The sequence below is a fragment of the Vulpes lagopus genome, chromosome 3, assembly GCF_018345385.1.
Source record: "Vulpes lagopus strain Blue_001 chromosome 3, ASM1834538v1, whole genome shotgun sequence".
Classification (NCBI taxonomy): Eukaryota; Metazoa; Chordata; class Mammalia; order Carnivora; family Canidae; genus Vulpes; species Vulpes lagopus.
This window is the reverse complement of record NC_054826.1, coordinates 107,594,147-107,614,309: the sequence shown is the minus strand read 5'-3', so window position 1 is coordinate 107,614,309 and position 20,163 is coordinate 107,594,147. Positions and strand designations below refer to the sequence as shown.

The 20,163-nt window shown below is 46.4% G+C and overlaps 1 protein-coding gene across 2 annotated transcripts in view; it reads right to left on the bottom strand.

Annotated features, from left to right (window-relative positions):
• Window positions 1-585: 585 nt before the first annotated feature.
• XPO6 (exportin 6) overlaps window positions 586-20,163 on the bottom strand; it is a 103,051-nt gene continuing 83,473 nt past the window's right edge. For both annotated transcript variants that reach the window (XM_041748196.1, XM_041748197.1), the window contains exons 14-24: window positions 19,221-19,313; window positions 16,386-16,530; window positions 14,656-14,802; window positions 13,592-13,781; window positions 9,062-9,217; window positions 7,923-8,037; window positions 7,577-7,748; window positions 5,963-6,124; window positions 3,656-3,754; window positions 3,247-3,477; window positions 586-1,293 (exon numbers count right to left, since the gene is read on the bottom strand). In XM_041748196.1, coding sequence (XP_041604130.1) covers window positions 1,192-1,293; window positions 3,247-3,477; window positions 3,656-3,754; window positions 5,963-6,124; window positions 7,577-7,748; window positions 7,923-8,037; window positions 9,062-9,217; window positions 13,592-13,781; window positions 14,656-14,802; window positions 16,386-16,530; window positions 19,221-19,313 — 1,612 coding nt within the window. In that variant the 3' untranslated portion in view covers window positions 586-1,191. The remainder of the gene's footprint in view (window positions 1,294-3,246; window positions 3,478-3,655; window positions 3,755-5,962; window positions 6,125-7,576; window positions 7,749-7,922; window positions 8,038-9,061; window positions 9,218-13,591; window positions 13,782-14,655; window positions 14,803-16,385; window positions 16,531-19,220; window positions 19,314-20,163) is intronic.

Here is a 20,163-nt window from a genome sequence, read left to right as displayed (position 1 = left end):
TTAAGGCAGGAAGGAGCCGCTGATACATCACCCCAAAAACTTCAGAAGCACCACTTCCACACACAAATGGCTGACAAGGCCCAGCTCTCAGACATACCAGTGAGCCCTGAGCACCACCCACCACCACCCCTCGCCCACCTCCAGCCTCCCTCCTCAACCCCTCCTCTCAGATAAGCCACCTGCTTATCAGACCTCCACCCTGCTGCTGACCTCAAGAGAGACTTTGGCCCACTGACAGGCAATAACCCGGCTGAGTCTCTTGGCAAGGATCCATTCCCTAGGGGGAGGAAGAGTGTGAGCCCACGCCTGATGAGCACCTGGGCTCCACACCCATTCCCACCACAGGTGAACTGTAAGGGCAAGTCCCTACCATCAGACTCTGAGAAAAAGGGGCCCTATGTCTTCCCGTAGCTTTAATGGAGAGGCCGTCGAGGAGACCCTGCCCCAGCCGGCCCTCCTCTGCTGTGCTCTCCCAGGGCACGGCCACAGGCCTCATCCCTTACTGCCCAGCTCCCCACCAGGATGGCCCCTCCACCTACATACTGGCCCCAAGAGGCTGAGGGGAAACATGCTCCCTGACCAGTGTTTATATAACAACAACATAAGCATTTTATTTTTTCATTAAGCTTCTTAGTTCCTTAGTATCACAATGGAATGATGAGAAAACAAGAACAAAAAAACCCATGAGTCTGCGAATCTCTGACGAAGAGCAGAGACTTCAAGGCAATCGGAGGGGAGGGCAGGAGAGGCTTGACAGAAGTGCCAAAACAGTTCCAGCATCAAGTCTCTCCGGGCCGGCTGGGCCGGGGATGGGGGTGGAATGGTGAGAAGGTGGCACTGTCATGAGCGGTCCTTGGCGTTTCTGCCTCATGGCTGACGTCCGAGGGAGTGGCGCAGACCAGCCCACAGAATTCCCTGGGGCCTCCCTGGAACCTGGCCACATGACCCTCTGCTTGCTCCCGTTGCCCTGGGCACTCCAACCAGTGCTAAGATGCACCCTGAAGCCAGCTCGGCTGGGTGGGCAGCAGGAGAGGAGCGTGGAGAGGGGCAGGGGGGCAGGGAGCACTGTTCAGGGTGCAAGAATCCAAGGAGCGGCCGAGGCCTGTCTGGGAGCCGTTTGTGGCAGAGGGCAGAGGTGATGCGGGTGGCAGCAGCAGGAGTTCGAGTCCCTTGGCGGCAAGCAGGCTGTGCCTAGAGCTTCACGGTGCCGGGGGGCAGGCTGTCATTGCAGAGTCTGTAGTAACGCAGGTCGTTGACCAGCCTGTGCACGTTCTGGGTGAATGAGGGCAGGTCCTGGAAGGCAGGGGCACAGCTGCAACCCAGCCCCATCTAACACCCCAAATCATCCCACCCCCACCCCACCCCAGCTCTTTCCATCCCAGGGTGGGCCTCAGAGGTCTGCAAATGTTTTATTAAACTCAAAATTTCTACTCATTCATGCACCATGTGTCAGCCAAGGCCCTATAGGAGCAAAAGAACAATAGTTAACACTCCCCTAGTGCTCACCATGTACCAGGCTCTGCCACAAGGGATCCAGATACTAAGTCACTCAAACTTCGCCACGAGCCTGAGATATAGATTTCATTAGTACTCCCATTTGAAGGATGAAGAAAGTGAAGCACAGAGATATTCCAAAACTTGCCCCAGATTCCACAGAAAGAAGGGAAGGGGGTCCAGACTAGACTCTCTCGTGAACATGGGTACATCTGCCAATGTACACCTCTCCTTTGCCACAGCTAGCCAAGCGGCGTCCACAGACTCCTCCTCCCTATCCAGGGCTCTAGGCAGGTCCTATCAATCAAGAGAGACACCCCAATAGGAGCCCACAGGCCACAGACACCAGTGGAGAGGATCCCTTGCAGCTAGAACCCCAAACTCTACCATGATCCAGCAAGACTGATGAATGAAGGCACAGATTCCTTTACTTACTTCATCCTTCAGAAAACAAACCAAAGGGGTGTCTTTTAGATCAGTGGCTCACAAATGCCAAATTCAAATTTCCTGAGCGGAACACAAGAGCACGTTTCTGTATATTTAATAAGCCCCTCCAGGTGCACTGACATATAACTAGATTTAGAAGCCACTACTTTAAGTCAAGAATTGACTGATAAGAATATCATTAGAAACGGAGGGTTAAATATGAGGATTTGGCCTCAAGGAACAGGAAGGAAACTACCCAAGTGGCTGAAGTGAACTTCCAGAAGCTTAGGAGAAGACAAGATAGATCCCAAGGGAGAAAAAAAAAAAGATTTCAAGACCAAGGAAAACAGGAACTGACTCTAAAAGGAAACTACCCTCACACATATCACAGATGTGATAAGCAAAAAGTGAGCAGACTTTGCTCCAGCAAGAGCAACGTGTAAATCGGCAGAGGGCAGTAGGCCTGTGGGTTGGCTACTCCAGCATGGGAGGCAAGGCAGGGACAGCACGAGGGCATGGAACAAGACTGCATTTTGCCACGCTGTCACGCAGTGAGGGATGAAACAGACTCATCCCATGAGAAGAGATCCAGAAAGAGCCTAGCAGGCAAATGCAGAGAACTAATGGTGGAGAGAGGAAGGAGGGCAGGTGAGAGCCCTGACAGGACACCCTGGGACAGGAGATGGCATGTGCACCAGCAACGATGGCTCCATATGCATCCAGCGCCTTCACCCCGGCCCCTACCTAAGGTGCTATACGGGACTACTGGAGGCGGGGGGGGCGGCGGTGACGGGACTATCACAGCCCCCTTCCCGCCTCCCCATGCTCCTTGGGCAGATAGCAAGGGGCACAAGGGTGAGTCCTGTGGGAGCTCATCCCAGGACCCAACAGCAGTCAGCCCATGTTGAACCAGAGGCCTGGGTAGAGCCCACAATTCCATCCCTAACCCTGGGCTCTCAGAAGATGTGATTCCTGAGCACCAGTCTTCTCAGCCTATCTGCAAATTCAGGCTACAACTGCTCAGGATACTTGAGGAAATGATGACTGGGCCCGGTGGGGGGGTGATGCTCGACAGGATGCAGTGAGCACAAAGAAGCAGAGGCCATCAGATGGACTGCTGGGGCCAGTGGCTGAGATGAAGAACACATGTGTTGCAGAAGCCCATACGGGGGGGCTTCCCACATCCAGCCACAGCCCCAAGTCCATCAGGAGCCATCAGCAGGTACAGACCACACAGGGAAGTGGCCTGCCCTTTCTCCACTGAGTGGGCACCAGGGTGAAAGCCCATGCTTGCCCTTCCCTTTAGCCTAGCCTCTCTCTCCTCACCCGATCCATCTTGAAATTTCGCCCCAGCACATTTTTCTGGTTGGCATCCACACCATCACAGCTGGTCAGAAACTCTGGGAGGAAGGCTGCAAAGAAGCCATCAAAGTCCACAGAGGCCATGTTGTAAATGGCGATGCCGATCTCCTCCTGCAGAAGGTCATGGGACTTGTGAACCAGGACCTGCAGCAGCACGTTCACAAACTGAAACAGCATGGCGGTCCGGAAGATCTTCTGCAGACAGAGAGGCTGGGGTGAGTGAGGGTATAAGGGCTCACTCTGCCCCCGGGGGCCTATCTATGCCCCAGCCCGCCTCCTGCCATGCATCCCAGCTGCTGCCCTAGAAGACTGGGACTCCACCCACCCCACTGACACCTCTGATGAAGGACCCTTTCTGAGAGGGGGTGCTAACCTTGTGGTACAGCTTCTGCTTGGTGTTGAGAGTTTCCAAGTAGAAGAGATTTTGTTTAAATAGGTGGATGTCAGGCTGAAGAAAGGACTGTCCAAAAGCCTAGGAAATAAGACCATTATGTGATGAGCAGCACTTAAACCATCTCAGACCCAGCCCTCCTGGGCCCCCACCCTCACTCCCCACCAAAAGAACCCACACCCCACAGGTGGTTCTTCATGCCCATGGCAGGACAAGGGTATCCACTGCCTTGATTCTCCTGGTCAGATCTTGGAATATTCCTGTGTAGTCTTAGCTCTACAGTCCTCCCGCACTGAGCTTAACTCCACATACTAGTCTCACCTTAACCTTTTATAATAAACCTCCAGATCCCTTCATGGATTCCACTTTTGAAGCAAGAAGCTGGTCAAATGACTCTAGTCAAATCCTCAGCAATCCCAGCAGACTCCTGCTGCCTCCTCTCAAGCCAACCCCTCACCTCTGGAAGCCACACACCCTCTCCTTGGTGTCCCAACTTTTATAAACCACAAATCCTGGGAGGCTCCTTCAAACTGGATGCCTCTGCCTGGGGGCTAAGCAACAACAAATTTTTAAACTGCTTTGAGTTTCTGGACTATAAAAGTTACAAGTTCTAGGGCAAAAAGTAATACCCTTCCTCTGCAAAAAAAAAAAAAAAAAAAAAAAAAAAAAAGCCCAACAAGCTGCTGTCTGTCTGTCCTTTTGCGTCCAGGCCCCTGAGCTACGAGAAGAAGAGTCTTGTAAGGCCTGATGCAGCAGGGAGATCTCCAATGATGCCCAATGGTTTTATTTATTAATTTGGGTTTACTGAAGTATGACACTGAGTAAAAAAAAAAAAAAACTCACCCTTCTGGGGTTCACCCTTGTGCAATTCTGACCAACCCACAGTCATCTAACCACCATGACAAACAAGACACACAACACTTCCGTCTCTCCAAAAAGTTCTCTCATGTCCCCATCACAGTCTCCTTCCCCTACCCCAAGGGAACTACTGCTCATTCTGTCCCTCTGGTGCTGTCTTTTTCGAAAGTTACATGATGGGAGTGGAAATCATATGGTCTGGGGCCTTCTGGATCTGGCTTCTCACCCAGGATAACATATTTGGAAGCATCTATGATGGCCTTGGTGTAAGAACATGTTCCTTTTTACTGTTAAGTAGCAGTCCATTACATGCATGTGTCTCAGCTGATGGCTATCTGGATTATTTCCAGATTTTGGCAATTATGAAAAAAGCCACTATAAACACCTACAGACACATGGCATGAATACATTTTCATTTATCTTAAGCAAAATGCTTAGAAAGTGGGATTCTTGATCAGGTAGTGACTACATGCTCAACTTGATAAGAAACTGACACTATGAAGCTGTTTTCCAAAATGGCTTTCACAATCCTGAGTAGGGGACCAGGCATCCGTATGCCCCAGAAGGCTTAAAAAACAAGGTTGAGGTCGGGGGAGGAGGAAAGCACGCGAATATTCCACACCCAAAGCCACATTGGAGACAGCAGGGCAGCAAGAGGTCAGAGGTAGGGCTTGTGTTTATCCAGATTAGAATCTCTGCACAGGGAGCTCAAGGGAAGAAGGGGAGAATCTCTCTGGTTACCCCAAAAAGAAAATCTTGCAGTGACAAAAAAAAAAAAAGAAAGATGTTCTACTTCGACCTGGGCTTAGAATAAAAAGCTATACGATGAAGTGTGGAATGAGGACAGCAACCAAGCAGCAGCCACTAGGCAGCCCGGCCATCCCCAGCAAGGGGGGGGGTACCCTGGTCTCCTACAGCAGGGTCCAGTCAGCCCCCAAGACAGCCTGCTCATAGGACAGTGTTTCCCCAGTATAGTACCAGCCAGAATGATCTTTACAAAATGCAGATCCCTGGGCCCCTCCCCAAGGGATTTCACTTAGCTTCCAGTTAAGTGGGCCCCAATGTACTACAGGTAGTCCCCTCACACTGGGGAAACACCCACTACAAGGCACATGGACAGGTATTTATCCAGCACCCGCAGGCGCCAGCTGCTGGGTGGAAACTAACTCAGTCCACCCTCACACTAAAACCCATGAAATAGGCAGCATTCTCTCCACTTTACAGATGAAGAGACAGAGGCTCCAAGAACTTAACTAACTTCCCAAGTACTAAGTGGTAGCACTAAGCTCTGATCAGACACTACATGGCTTCCTCATATGCCAGGGAAGCAAGCCAAGGGATAGACAGCCAAAGGACCCAGGTGGTGTCCAGAATGAGGCCTCTCCATCCTGGGATTGTGTGGCAGCCTCACCAGCTCTGCCTGCACGTTACCTGCATGATGGCACTGAACTGAGGCTCATTCTCCATCTGCTCCTCAGCGATCCCCCTCTGGACACTGGCCAGGACAGTGGACTTGAAGAAGTACCTCCAGTTGTGATGGAGCGTCCGGAAAAGGAGCTCAAACAGCTCAGCCTTCACATCAGGGGAGGGGCGCTGCGGAGACACACAGACCCTCAAACCTTCCCTTCCTGCGGCTCAGGGGGCCACTCACAGCCTTGGCTCAGAGCAACAAAGAGGCCTAAGTGATGCCTGGTTAATAGCACACAGAGTGTCAGCGTCCCACCCTCACTCTTGTCCAGTCAAGTTCCCCTCGGGCCAGCAGTTCAAACCAGGCCAACTTCCCCAGAGACACACTGGAGTCAGTTCCAAGGGGCCCTTTATTTTATATTTTTTTTCCTGAAATGTTTTATTTTTAAGTAACCTACACTCAAAGTGGGGCTCAACCTCAAACCCTGAGATCACCACAAGTAGCACACTCTACCAACTGAGCCAGCCAGGCGCCCCCAGGGGCCTCTTTTCTATCGGAAGCACTCAGTCCTCTCAGCTGGGGAAAGAGGCTACCAAATGGCAGAACAAGTAGGAATGTGGGTTTCCTATTTAGAAAGCAGCTGCTGTGACCTGCCACATCTTCTTGGTCGTGCTGTTCCTTTTCCCAGGATAAAAACTGCTGTCCCAGCTAACCTGCTGATCTTATGCAAAACAAGTAAAAAGTCTTAAAAGCAGTTCTGCCCTCTGTGGAACAGGAGTTCAAGGAGCACCTACAAGCCACAGAAAGCCACACTAGAGGATCTCCAGGGGGAGGCAGCGTGTGGGGCTAAGTACTCTGGGCCCATCTCCCCAGCCACTGGTAGCAAGATTCTAAGAGGAGGGGTGAAGGGGAAGATAGACTCAGCAATATTTTCTAATTGAACCAAAAATCTCCAAGTCACTGAGGGGCATGCCAGGTCACAATATTCCAGATGTCTCTGCAGAATTCAAAACTGTAAGGTCCGGATATATTTAATTCAGCCTTGATTAAAATTAAATTGGGACCAGAGGGCACGAGCTCCCATGGTAGGAATCCTTACAGGACCCAAGTGTGTTTAATGATGCAAAGCAACTGACTTATTTAAGCCTTAGTTGGGGCACTTAAAAAGGTTAGTTCTTATTTAACTATGACATAAAATGCAATTAAATCCACACTTATTCTGAATCTTGTCATGCTGAATGTCTGTTTTCAAAGGAGGAAGAACATTCCTTTAACAACAGAACCTTTGCATGGTTCCAAGAACTAGCCTAATATCCTTTAGATCAGTGAAATGTTCTTACTAGGATAATACATTTGTTATAATGTTTGCTAGAGAAAACACATATTCACTTAAAGTTATTGCCAACCAACCTGGTAGCAATTAACCTGCTATGCTTTCACTAGACTAGTTCAGATTCACACAACCAATATAAACAGACTGGACCAAGCTAAAGGCATTCTTTCTTGGAAAAAAATTATTTTACAAGAAAAGTAACTAACAAATTAGCTTTAAAATGCAATGCATTTTCTTCACGATTTCATTCTGTCCCCAGGGGCACACAGGAGGCAGCACAGGGTACCGGCCCAGACTCTCGTACCTCGGCAATGATGGGATACACCTGCTCCATGCACAGGGAGATGATGCTGGGGAGAAAAGGCTTGAACACCTGGCCAGGCTCCTGGACCACCACCTGCAGGATCTTCAGGAACTTCTCCACCACCCGGCAGCCAGTACTGCCTTCATGGAGGATACTCTCAGCCAACTGCTCTCTACAGACAAGGGGAAGCACACGGTAGCCAAGGGAATGTTTCTCAGGGGCCAGCACAGAAACCAACACTTGAGGCAAGTGAAGAAAAGGAACAGAAAGTCCCAGGCTCTGTAGCCGGGCCCCACTACTTCTCCCTTGGGAATCTGGAAGCCAAGGACAGTAGATCTGCAGTTACCTGGTAAACATGTTGAGGAAAGTCTGTATGATTTGCTCCGTGAAAGGCACACCCATCTGTACTCTAAGGCCTCGAAACAGGGTGAGGAAGAAGCTCAGCATCTCATCGGTCACATCTACATAAAGGCATAAAGCAAACAGTCAGAGACACATGCATAGATATCAACAGAAGCCCTCCTTTTACAAGCTGCACCACCATCTCTCCCAAAGACTTCCTGCTGGAAGAAGCTTCCCCAACACCACTGGAGTCCATGATGGAAAGTGGGAAATAACTAGGGACATGCCAAAAAAACCAGTCTGCCGTCATGAACCTCTGGTTGACAACGGCTCACTAGAGAAGTGAAGGTCACTAGGAAGCCTCCTTCACCACTCGGCATCCACCAGCACTGAATTCTCAATGTAGATAGATCATTTTTGTGCTCACTCTGATGGAGCCATTCAACTGGGCCAACACCTGAGTGCTCTTGCCATTTCTCTCTGACCACTAATCCTCGCACTCGGGTCAGGGGTTAAGTGGCTAAAAGTGGATAATGAGGGTGTATTCAGGCTGCATGGCCCTAGTCCATTAAAGGGATTAATTGCAGAAAATACTGGTTACATTTAGTCTGGTTCCACTTGCAGATCTAAACAATCATCTTGTACAGTACATTTTGGCTCTAATCTCACAAACTCTGCTTACAAGAGGCAATCAGGGAGTGCGTGCTGACTGACAAACCCCACTATCTCCCTTTTGAGAGCCAGGCCATGTGCAGTCACTGTGCCACAGCACCTCACTGGTGACACTGACAGAGAGAGGGATCCATGTCAGCAAAACCCACCTTGCCATCTAAGGAAATAAGCAGCACTCATGGGGAAAAGTTTTTTCTTCTCCTGTACAATGACCCCATCACCTCATCCTCTCATATTCCACTCTGGGAGAAGGCAAAGACTCAGAAGTGAACACTATGCAAGATGCCCTAAATTGGCTCTGGGCCACATGACACAGGTGCAAGGTCCAGGTAAGGGCTGCCCCTAAGCATCCCTGCCCTCTACCATCAGCATCAAGGCCCGCACTGCCCATGCCATGCATTCTGCAGAACCAAGCAGTCATTCTGGGACTTGCCGGCACCAGCCACCAGGGGGCCTGCCGCCAGCTCCTACCTGACTGATGGATAAAAGCTGGAAAGAGGGCCAGGGAGACCTGCACGGATTCCTGCAGCGACTGGTAGCATATCTGCCGGGACTTGGTGGACTCTCCGGAGATATTCTCCACGATGTCCTCTAAGACGCTAAGTGTCTGGTGGATAATCACTTTTGCTGCAAATTGAGATTCAGTGCACGTTACAACTTGTCTGAGGATAAAGCAGGGTAAGGGAACACACGGGGAGGGGGGACATTTGCACAGGTATTCAGAGGACAGTTGCAGAAGTCTTGCTAAAGGAACACTGTCTCTCTTGATTGAGTTATCCATCTCTCTCTCTTTCTCCATACAACCTTTTCTCTCTTTTTGCCCTTTTACTGTCAGGACTCCAGTTGCCTGCCCACTCCGTTTTTTGCCTCTCTTCTGCCTCTATCCACCAGAAACCAGTCCACAGAGAGGGAAAGGTAAAGTGCAGCCTCTGGTTAGGGGACGAGTGAGAAACTCAAAAGGCAACTACCCCAGGCAAGAATGGACACACGCAGATCAAGCACGCCTTCAGCTATATATATATACCAGAGGTATATGTGGATCTCCTGAAATCCACACCAGCACCTGCCAGCACATGTGCTGCTGCTGTCCTCAGGAATAGACCATCTGATCAATTCTTGCCCACTGTGCTTGTGGCCTGACAATACATACAATTATCATATGATATTGTGTTATTAACCACAAATACTTCTAAGGAGACCCTGATGTGAATGCTCACGTGATTCCTCCACAGAGAAAGCAGAGGCAGTGGCCAGCAAACTGGCAGGAGCTAAGAGGACACAGCAAGGGCCCAGACCAGAGGAGCCTGGAGAAGAACTACAGATGAGCACTAAATGGCTCTAGAACCGGGGCAAGCCCCTTGTCAGGACACTGGGGATAGCCAACAGCCCCACCTTTGCAGGGTTGCTGTGAGGATGATAGACAAGGTTGAGAATGTTTCAGCAAAGTACCTGGCATATCAGAAGGTTCGGTACAGGGAAGCTGTCCTTCCCCAGCACTGGTGGAGTTAGCTCTCACCCTTACACACAGAGTTGCCTCCCCATGGCTCAGGGAGCTTGGCAGACTCAGCCCTGGTGGAGCTCTGGAGGCTGAACCAGGACAAGGCTGAGAGCTGGCCTCCACCTGGCCATGCTCCCTGGGCCCCCACGCTCACCAGCCTCTCTGGAGACTGAAGCAGCTTCCAGGGAAGGGTACGGCAGAAAGAATCGATGTCTGGCAGTGGATGCAACCAGGATTGACTCCTAACTCCACTAGATTCTAAGTCTCAGTTTCTCATCTGAAAGTGTGGATAGATAGATAAAACCACCTCACTCAAAGGACTGAGTGTAATTGAAAATAACAACTCACGACACTCTTGGTCTTCTAAAGGCTGGTCATGCAGATGAGGCATGTGAGCCAAAGGCACACACATCATACTGAAGGAGCCACTGACACACCACTACTCCAAGCACAGGGACTTAACCAAACCAGGAAACTGTACTTCGGTTAGATGTTTCCCCAAGAATACACAAGGCACAGGAGAAGTAGTTTAGGGGGAAAAGCTAACAGAGTCAAGAGACCAAAATCTGACCTCTGATGTGTAAGGAAATTGAAACAAGAACCAAAGTACATTCACAGAAATGTACAAGGGGAAACTAAAAGCACCATTAAATATGTAATAATAGGAGAATAGGTATATAAAATGTGGTACTTCCACAGGATAGGATGTTACCAGACCATTAAAAACAATTCTTTCAAGAACAAAGGGGCAATGTGGTAAAGAATCAGGATCTGGAGCCATTCAGATGCAAGGCTGATTCCTGACCCCATTCCTTCTCTCTGATCCTAAGCAACCTACACCTGCAAGCTGGAGGCGGGGGTGGTGCAGACACGTGCAGACAGACACACACACACACACACACACACACACACACACACACACACGGGAAGGGCACTTTACAATGGAGAAACTGGCAGGCCCTGCTTCCAGCAGGTGACCACACTGAGCAGGCCAAAAATGGGGCACATGGAAGCGATGCAACAGAAAGGACACAACACTGCCCAAGTGGTATTCCTGCCCAAACTGCTGGAAACAGTCAGAAGAGCTTACAGAACATTTTATAAGAATGTGGGTTTGGACTCTTCAAAAATGTCAAGATTACATAAAACACAAACCAGGAATGCTTTTCTGTATTAAAAGACTGGAAGGATGGGACAACCAACTAGAATACATGATCCCTGACTATATCTTGGATTTTTAAGAAGCAAAAAGGCCACTTTGGTAACACCTGGGAAAAATCTGAATGTGGTCTATATGTAAAATGACATTATCATTTACAAGGCTGCACAGCCTGGTTATATTCATGGTGTTTGGGTTATATAAGAGAGTATCATGTTTCAAAAGTCAAGGTTAAGAATTCAGGGATAAAGTGTCAATGTAAGCAGCTTACTCTATTTATATGGCTCTGTTAAAAAAGAAAAGTGTGGGGGTGGGCAAGAAGACAAGTGTGGCAAAATATTAAGTGGTAAATCCTTGAGTGAGAGAGACAGTTGTTCCTTTGCTTAGTCTTTCAAATATTGTGTAGGTATCAAAATTTTTTCAGCATACTAAGCTGCAATGGGAAAAGCTTTCCAGGCCTTCATGTTATCACTCATAGAAGAGGAGAAGACAAATTTCATTGGGCTGCAGGGAAGGCTGAATGAAGGAACGTGTAGAAAGTTCTCAGCCTAGCACTCAGCACACAGTGAACATGCCACAGATGTTAACTCTGCTGTTAAGTATGTTCCCTGTGGAAATCACTGGTTCTATTCAGCAGACAGCTCCAGCACACAGTGGCATGCACTCTGCAGGGAAGCCGTGGCCATATACTCGTATGTTCTGGCCAGTGAAATGTGAGCAGAAATAGAGAGGCCAGGTGTCACCTGCAGACCAGCTCCTGGAGCACTACTGCAACATCCCCCACGCCCCAACCTCAGTGTAAGCGCAAACTGTACAGCAGCCTCAGCAGCCTGGGGCCTCAAGTGACCAGAATAACAAACAGGACATTCCCAACTCCCTTGATCCCAGCTGGACATGTAGTAGGAGCAAGAAATACCTCTTGTTCCTGGATTAAGCCACTAAGATTTTGGCATTATTTACCACGTAGCTTACACTGACTGATAATAAGTACATGTAAGATAAAGGGAGAAAAGACACTAGCTGTACATAACCCCTAGGAAAACCACTTCACCTTACCCTAGTTTCCTCAGGAATTAAATCAGGATATCAACAGTAACTAACTCAAGGCTGATCTGGGAATTAAATTACTGAACACAAAACACTGAGATCCAGGACCCGACAAACACTAGACCATGAAGGGTGGTGCTGGCACAGCCAGACATGAGGTGATGAGACCACCCAAGCAGGTGCCCAGTGCATAGGGCACCCTCACTAACTCTTCTTTTTTTCTTTTTTAAGATATTATTTATTTACTTGAGAGAGAGCAGAGCAAGAGAGAGAGCAAGAGAGAGAGTGAGCACAAGAGGTGGGGAGGGGCAGAGGGAGAGGGAGAAGCAGACTGAGCAGGGAACCCAACGCAGAGCTTGATCCCAGGACCTGAGATCATGACTTGAGCCAAAGGCAGACCCTTAACAGACCCAGGTGCCCCTAACTCTGCCACTCTTAAGCACCCACAGAACTAGAGAAGATAGTGAAACAGAGAAAAAGGAAGACAAGATTGCTAAAATGGTTACTTTCTAAAATACTGAAATGGGAGATTTAAGAGATTTTTTTCCATTCTTTACAGTTCCTAATATTTTTGTAAAATGAGCACTTGTTAATGTTCCTGATTATAAAAATAATGTTCTTAGAAAGTATGTTGAGTACTTATTGCTATTTCTAACATTTCACAAAGCGTTTTTGTTGATTATATAAATGATGTCATCCAACATTCCAGTATTTTCTTAGTGTGAAAATATTGTATTTTTAAAATATTTCTACAAAATTTGTACTTTCTGGAAGATTTTTCAGAGAAATCTGATGCCTTCTATTTGAACTGGGTTTTCTTGATTCATCTTTTTCCTCCCTTTTGAATATAAACAATCAAATTTGAAGTGCCATTTATGAAGATACCAACTTCTTTCAAAGCCTCTGAAACACATGCATTTAGAGAAAGGTTAAAAATAGTTTCAAAAGACAGTACTTAAATCCATTTTTCCCAGTGTGTAGAGGTGAATTGCTTTGATTGCTTATACAAGTATCTAAAATGAATCAATTAGTCACTGTAGACTTTTTATCCACAGAAGACACCATCAATGGTTTACTTATTTTTGACATTTTAACTAAGAAAAGAGGTGTCCTACATTCAGGAAACAGGTCCAGCTGACGGGTTCACAGAATTCCAGAGAAGCAGGATTCCACCAGCCAAGGCTGGCTCTCCCACCCAGCAGCCATGTGACAACAGACAGATGAATACCTCATCAGCCACAAAGGAAGTGCTGCCCTACCTGTCTTCCCAGGCTGTCCCTGCCTAGGGGATACTTACTGTCATCCAGTGGCATCTTCCTCTGTGGGGCAACAGCATTGGGTTTCAGGTTGCGATAGTCCCTTGAGAGTGCAGAGATGAGGCTGGCATGGTTGATGGAACGCACAGGCCACTGCTGCTCATTCTCAGGGAGGTTTGGCCACGGAAGCAGAAGGATGTTAGAGAGGGCTCGGCACACCAACACCTGAGCCTGGAAGAGACCCCCATGGGCATCCATCAGAGGGCAAAGAGCAACAGACAAGTGCACATTACGTGGCCTTGGCACCTAGCATGGGCACACATAGCTCAGGCCTCCAGGCTCTGTTCCCCCAGACTGGGCCTGGAGCTTTGGGCCCAGCCAAAGGTAATGCAGGGAGGGGAGAGAAACTGAAGCAGTAACAACAAGTCTGGGTCCAACACATTCCAGACCCAGCCCTAATAATCTTTCTTGGTGCCATCACTTCCCCTCAATTCTGGTACCAGAAGACTTATAGAGGGAAAAGTCACAGATACTGCAGACGCTAGCACTCAACACCCTCTGAGAAGCTGCTCAGAACAGGGATGAGTGTGAGGCAGTAAAAAAACCTCTTAGGACATATGCTCAGCGCTGTGTCCAAAGCAGTATGTTCACATCCCAGGTGCTCTCAAGTAACTGCTTTGACTGCCCTCTGACACCACCTCTGTTTTGTTTTTAAACTTCTAGCCTGAGCCTCCTAAAGATTATGAAAATCTTTGTCTGGAGTGTCTCAACCCTAAGAAAAGAAATATAACAATAAAAACAGACTGTTTCAAACCAAAAAGAATGCAAAGGGGACTCTTAACAACTCCAGTCAAATTGCCAGCTCTCAAAGCAGCACCATTTGTGTGCCTACCAAGAGGAATGTGTTACATCCTCATCCACATATTGCCTGCCGCCTGTGTTCGAAGGGCCTAATGAGAAAGTGCTGAGGCTGCCCTAAGTGCCACACGTAAAGAAACCGTCTCTGCTGGCATGGGCTGTAAGCTCCGAGTGCAAAAGAAAGGTCTCCCTGAGTCTGAGCCACACAGCTCCAGGACCAGTGCAGGGTGGCCCTGGGGTCTCCCACCTTATCGACAAGTCGCTGAGCAGAGGCATCGGTGATTCTGTTGAATACTTTCTGCACCGCGGGGATACTGATCAGAAAGACGGGCCTCACAGTGGTGGCCAGGGAGACCAGTAAGTGGCACGCAGATAGCAGCAACTTGTCTTGGACCTGGAGACAGAAGGGGACATGTCAGCTCACTCTCCTGTGAGCCTGGTATTAGAACTTTAATGAGGCAGCCACAAGCCAAATAAGGCTCTGGGAGCCATTACCCACATGGGTTCTATATCAAAGAAATTTCTGGGGACGATGCCCAGCAATGCAACACCCTCCTCTGTGCTACATCTTGGCTCCTGACCTCAGGCCAGAAACACCACCTCTGGTTTCTCTTGTCCATAGTCACCAACACCTCCAGACTCCGTCATTTCTTAGCTCCACAGTCCCATGGCAAATTTCTTGGCATACCATTCAAATTACTTGGCATTGTTCATCTCATTCCTCTAGCTCCAACCAAGTCAACCTTTCTCTCCACCTGCCTTTTTTATACTCCACCAGTCACGCCAGGTTCTCTTGCTTCCTCCCCTAGTAGTTAGGGGACAATCTTGTAGTTAGCTACAATCAAAAACTAAGTTCAAGGACCATCTGTACTTTTCAAATTAGCAAGAGAAAACTCTTTATAGACAGGACCTAGTGCTGGCTGGTAGAAAAAAAATACACATCAAAGAGTCGTGGGCATGTACAATTATTTTGGGAAGAAATATAATAATTTCCTAGAACCACAAACTCCGTCACCTTTAATCCCAATTTCTCTAAGAAAATCATCCAAAAGGATAAAGCTAAGTTCAGGAGTACATCATTTCAGAATTATCTAGGATAACTTTTTTCAAATGGAGGCAACTATAAAGTCCAGCAATGACTAGGTATATTATAAATTATATAAATCCCCCTCATGGGACATTGTAACTCATTTACAAATTACAATTACAAACTCAACAAAAATTTACAGAAAACAATACATTGTTAAGAGCAGAAGAGAATGCTATGCCTGATTAAAACTACAAAAAAGGGATGCCTGGGTGGCTCAGCAGTTGAGTGTCTGCTTTTGACTCAGGGTGTAATCCTGGAGTCCCAGGATCGAGTCCCGCATCGGGCTTCCTGCTTGGAGCCTGCTTCTCCGTCTGCTTATGTCTCTGCTTCTCTCTCTCTTTCTCTGTGTCTCTTGTGAATAAATAAATAAAATCTTTTAAAAATAAAACTACAAAAAAACAAATCTCTATATGCTACATAATACAAATCAGTGTCTTCTCGAAGGACAACCCAGTAGAATCTTATCAAATTTACTTGGATACATCTTTGACCCAGCAAATCCACTTTCCAGGATCCATCCTACAGGGATGTACACACCAAGAACTCACTTCCATCAATAGGAAAAGTATAAAACATCCCCACTACGGAACAGCAGTGTTTTGGAGGAGGGGATTAAAGAGTACCACAACTTTTTGGTCTATAAATTTGAACAGTGTTTTATGTTTTCACAAAGAGCATGTATTTATTAGTGTGGGACCTAGCTAAAAAAATAAAGTTATATTTGAATTTATGTGGATCACAGCTCAAAAGGAACATTGAAATGACATATGGTTCTACCACAGTGGTGAGAATTATGGATCTAACACCAAGCAATACTTTAATTTTATAATAAGTAGGACAGAAGACAAAGAGTTAGCTACAAAGTGTAGCCTCTGCTGTTTCAGGACCTTCGTGCTGATCAGAGGTGTGACTGCATCCATGGTGGTGGAGATGAGCGTAACAAATTGCTGTGTGTTCTGCCGATGAGCTTCACTGCAATACTGTGCTAGCCAGTGAGAGTAAGCCTGCAGAGCAGCCAGGGACTGAGCATGCCTGCAAAGGGGAGAAAAGATGCAACTTTCAAGGTCAAGGCCAAAATATATTAGCATTAAACTCGTTTTCATAGGAAGGAAGAATTCCACCCAGTGCATTTGCTGTTCTAAGACACGTGTGACAGCACAGAAATAATTTACTTGCTCAGGTAGGACGTAAACATTGAAACTCATCATCTAAACCTTGCTACCACTACCTCTTACACAGAAAGCAATCAGCTCTCTAAGTCGCTGTGGCTCCTTTTAGTGGAGAAAGCACTTGAGAAACCAAGAGCGTGAGTACTCAGGGGAGCACTCTCTCTGGGATCTCACTGCTCCTAGGACCTTTTAGTAGAAAGAGAGGTAGGATTCAGGCAGACACCACGTGGAAATCAAATGGAGTATCAATTCAGGAGGGTAAACTGACCTAAAGTGCCCCCAGATGGGATGCAAGGAGAAGAACATACTGCTACCTATCTAGTGTTCTTGCTAAAAATGTTAAATATCAATCTCATACAGTACAAAAACAACTAGACAAATCCTGACTTTAAGATTTTCTTTAAAGAAAAAGAAATAAGGTCTAAATCTCTAATCAGTTTCTCTTTCCTTCTCTCCCTCTCTATCCTTCCCTCCCTTTCTTCCCCACTGGTCTAGATTATAGAAGATAAATGTAATACATGATTCATGATTAGTTAGACCTTGGATTTAAAAATATATATATAAAGGACACTTCTGAGAGGACTGGGAAAATCTGAGTATGGAAAAATATTATATATACACATATATTCTTAAAAATGCTACATACTGGGCGCCTGGGTGGCTTAGTCAGTTGGTATCCAACTCTTGGTTTCAGTTCATGTCATGATCTCAGGGTCATGAGATTGAACTCTATGTCAGGCTCCACCCTCAGCACAGAGGCTGCTTGAGATTCTCTCCCTCCCTCTGTCCCCCGCCCCCATGCATGTGCTCTCTCTCGCTCTAAAATAAATAAAATCTTAAAAAAAAAAAAATGCTTTATCTGAGATCCTCTGTCTACTAAAAGGTCCTAGGAGCAGTGAGATATAGGTATTATTGTATCCGTGAAAGTCTCTGAGTGGTGAAAATGGTATTATGGTTATGTAGGAAGATGACCTTGCTCCTAGAGAAACATGCTGAAGGGTTTATAGGTGAATTGACATGTTGACTGCAATTTACTTTCAAATAGTTCACCTAAAAAAAAAAAAAAAAAAAAGTGTGTATTCCTGTGTATACCAAAAAAAAGCATTAAGGGAAAAAAAAAAAGCAAATATAGCAAAATATATATAACTGATGAATCTAGTGTGAGAGTGTTCATTCTATTTTTGCCCTTTTCTACAAAAGATGGGAACTTTTTCAAGATAAGAAGTTAGGTAAGAAAAGGTATTAAATACATTAAAGAAAGAAAATACAAGTAATTCATGGTGACCCAGAAGTTATTTTGTATTTTATATTTAGAATGCATTGATCATTTTACCCTTCAAGCTCTTGAGTACCAAATTAAGAAAAAGGACATCTAAGTCTGCCTTTAGGGTCTAGGAATTTTAGTCAATCTATCAAATTCAGAGAGCTCCACAAAGCTGAAGAGAGGAGGCTCCAAAACTTCCTGAAATTGTGTGCAAGATGTTGTGTTTATGAGCAAATTAGCATTTTTCTCAGCAAAAGCTTCACAGCTTTCTCTAAAGTCTCAAAAAGTGTATATATATATATATATATATATATATATATATATACACACACACATATATGCATGCATATACACACACATACTTTAAAAAAAAAAAACCACTATAGTAAATAAGACTATCATTTACTTAATTTGTAGCTAAAGAACTATCTAGAACAGGGATCAGCAGACTTTTTCTGCAAATACCAGAGTATAAATATTTTTGGCTTTGCAGGCCATACATACTCTCTCCATCACAGCTACTCAATTCTGCCGCTGTGGCACAAAAAGCAGTCACAGATGATATGTTAATAAATGAGCACGGCTGTGTTCCAATAAAACTTAATTTATGAAAGCTGGCAGTGGGCCGGATTTGGTACAGGACATAGTTTGCAAGGCTTCTGGGCAGTGTAATCTCTGGGATATGGCCCCATCTTCAGTCCCCATTCTTCTATCCCTTCTGTAAGTCACTAATGGCTCCCCACAGTCCAGAAACCTTCTAAAAGTGTGGTCCCTGAATGCCCTTCAAAATCACCCATGTTCTTATGTAACACACGAACACCCAAGAAGCCTTCTGCCCTCCTGCTGCAGTCAGAAGCTCTGAGAGAATGTGTTCCTTGAGTAAGTCCAGACCCAACAGTTCAGTCAAAGGCCTACAGGGTAAGACTCTTGGCACTCGAGTTGTTTCCACCTTGGTCCTTCCATAACTATCCAGCCTCCTCCCCTACCACACAAACTGCTCACAGCCTCCCTGACTGCGGGACCCTGCAACTCATCTGTGCCTTGGCTCATGCTGCTCCTCCCTCCTGAAATGCCCACTCCGTATGCCCTCTGCTTTCAGCTCTCACCACCTGATGCACTCTACTTACTCCAACCACCCCCACCCCCAATCAACCCTCTCTTCCTAGGTTTTGGAGGAGGGAGTCTTTCTCTTCTTCATGGCAGCCACCAGTGTCCCTTTTACCTATAAAATGACAGGGGGCTAGAGGACTAAGTCTTACCCGAGAATGCACTAACAGCTCCATACTTACACATCGATGAGGTCAGGTTTCAGTACTGATGGCACAGCAGTTTCAATGTTGTACAACTTTATCTGAGATCCATACAGAGTGACTTTAACCAACCTGTTGGCAAAGAAATAGGAAAAAGAAAACACTCAGCTTATGGACTAAAGTAGACAAAATGGACAAGGCACCAACAAGGTCCTGAGGACAGGTATTTTTCCATCCAAATAAGAAATCAAGACTAGACCTTCAATTTTATCCCAAAGATCTGATCTTAGATGTGCATAAAGATTTAAACAAAGATACTAACTAAAGCATGATTTACAGAATCAAAAAATTTTGACCACAAAATAAATAACTGGGAAATATAGACAATATACAAAATAGAAATAGTTAGGATGGAAATATTTCATGTTGTGTGTTTCACCACAACAAAAAATTCGAGAAAAAATAAACATTTCATATGGATATATGCGAGAGAAAACCTAGCAAAATGTTCACTATAGAATCTAAGTGATCAGTATATATGGGTATTCACTGTACAATTATTCAACTTTTTCTGAAGATTCAAAAATGTTCATGATAAAATGTTTGAAGGAAGGGGCAGGGCATGAAGTATAAGTTTTTAGAACCAAATTGAGGGGTTTTTAACTTTGAGCACAATCCTTTCAGAAGCAAATCGCTGAGCCCGTTGGCTGCCCGAGGGCTCACTGCATACAAACTGACAGCCAGCTCTAAGGGGAAATGGAAAATGCCTCTTTCCTTAGAGACAGACGTTCCTTTCTGGGCAAAGGGAAGAAGCTGGAGGCCCAGCAAAAGTTCTGTCTGTGCTGGCTCTCTACAGAAGCCTAGGAGCAGGTCTGAGGCAGATGCCAGGGAAGACATTGGGTGTTCTTCTCCCAAGGTACAGTGTAGAGCTTCTCAAGCTTCAATGAGCCGAAGAATCCACTGGGGAGGCTTGTCACTGTAC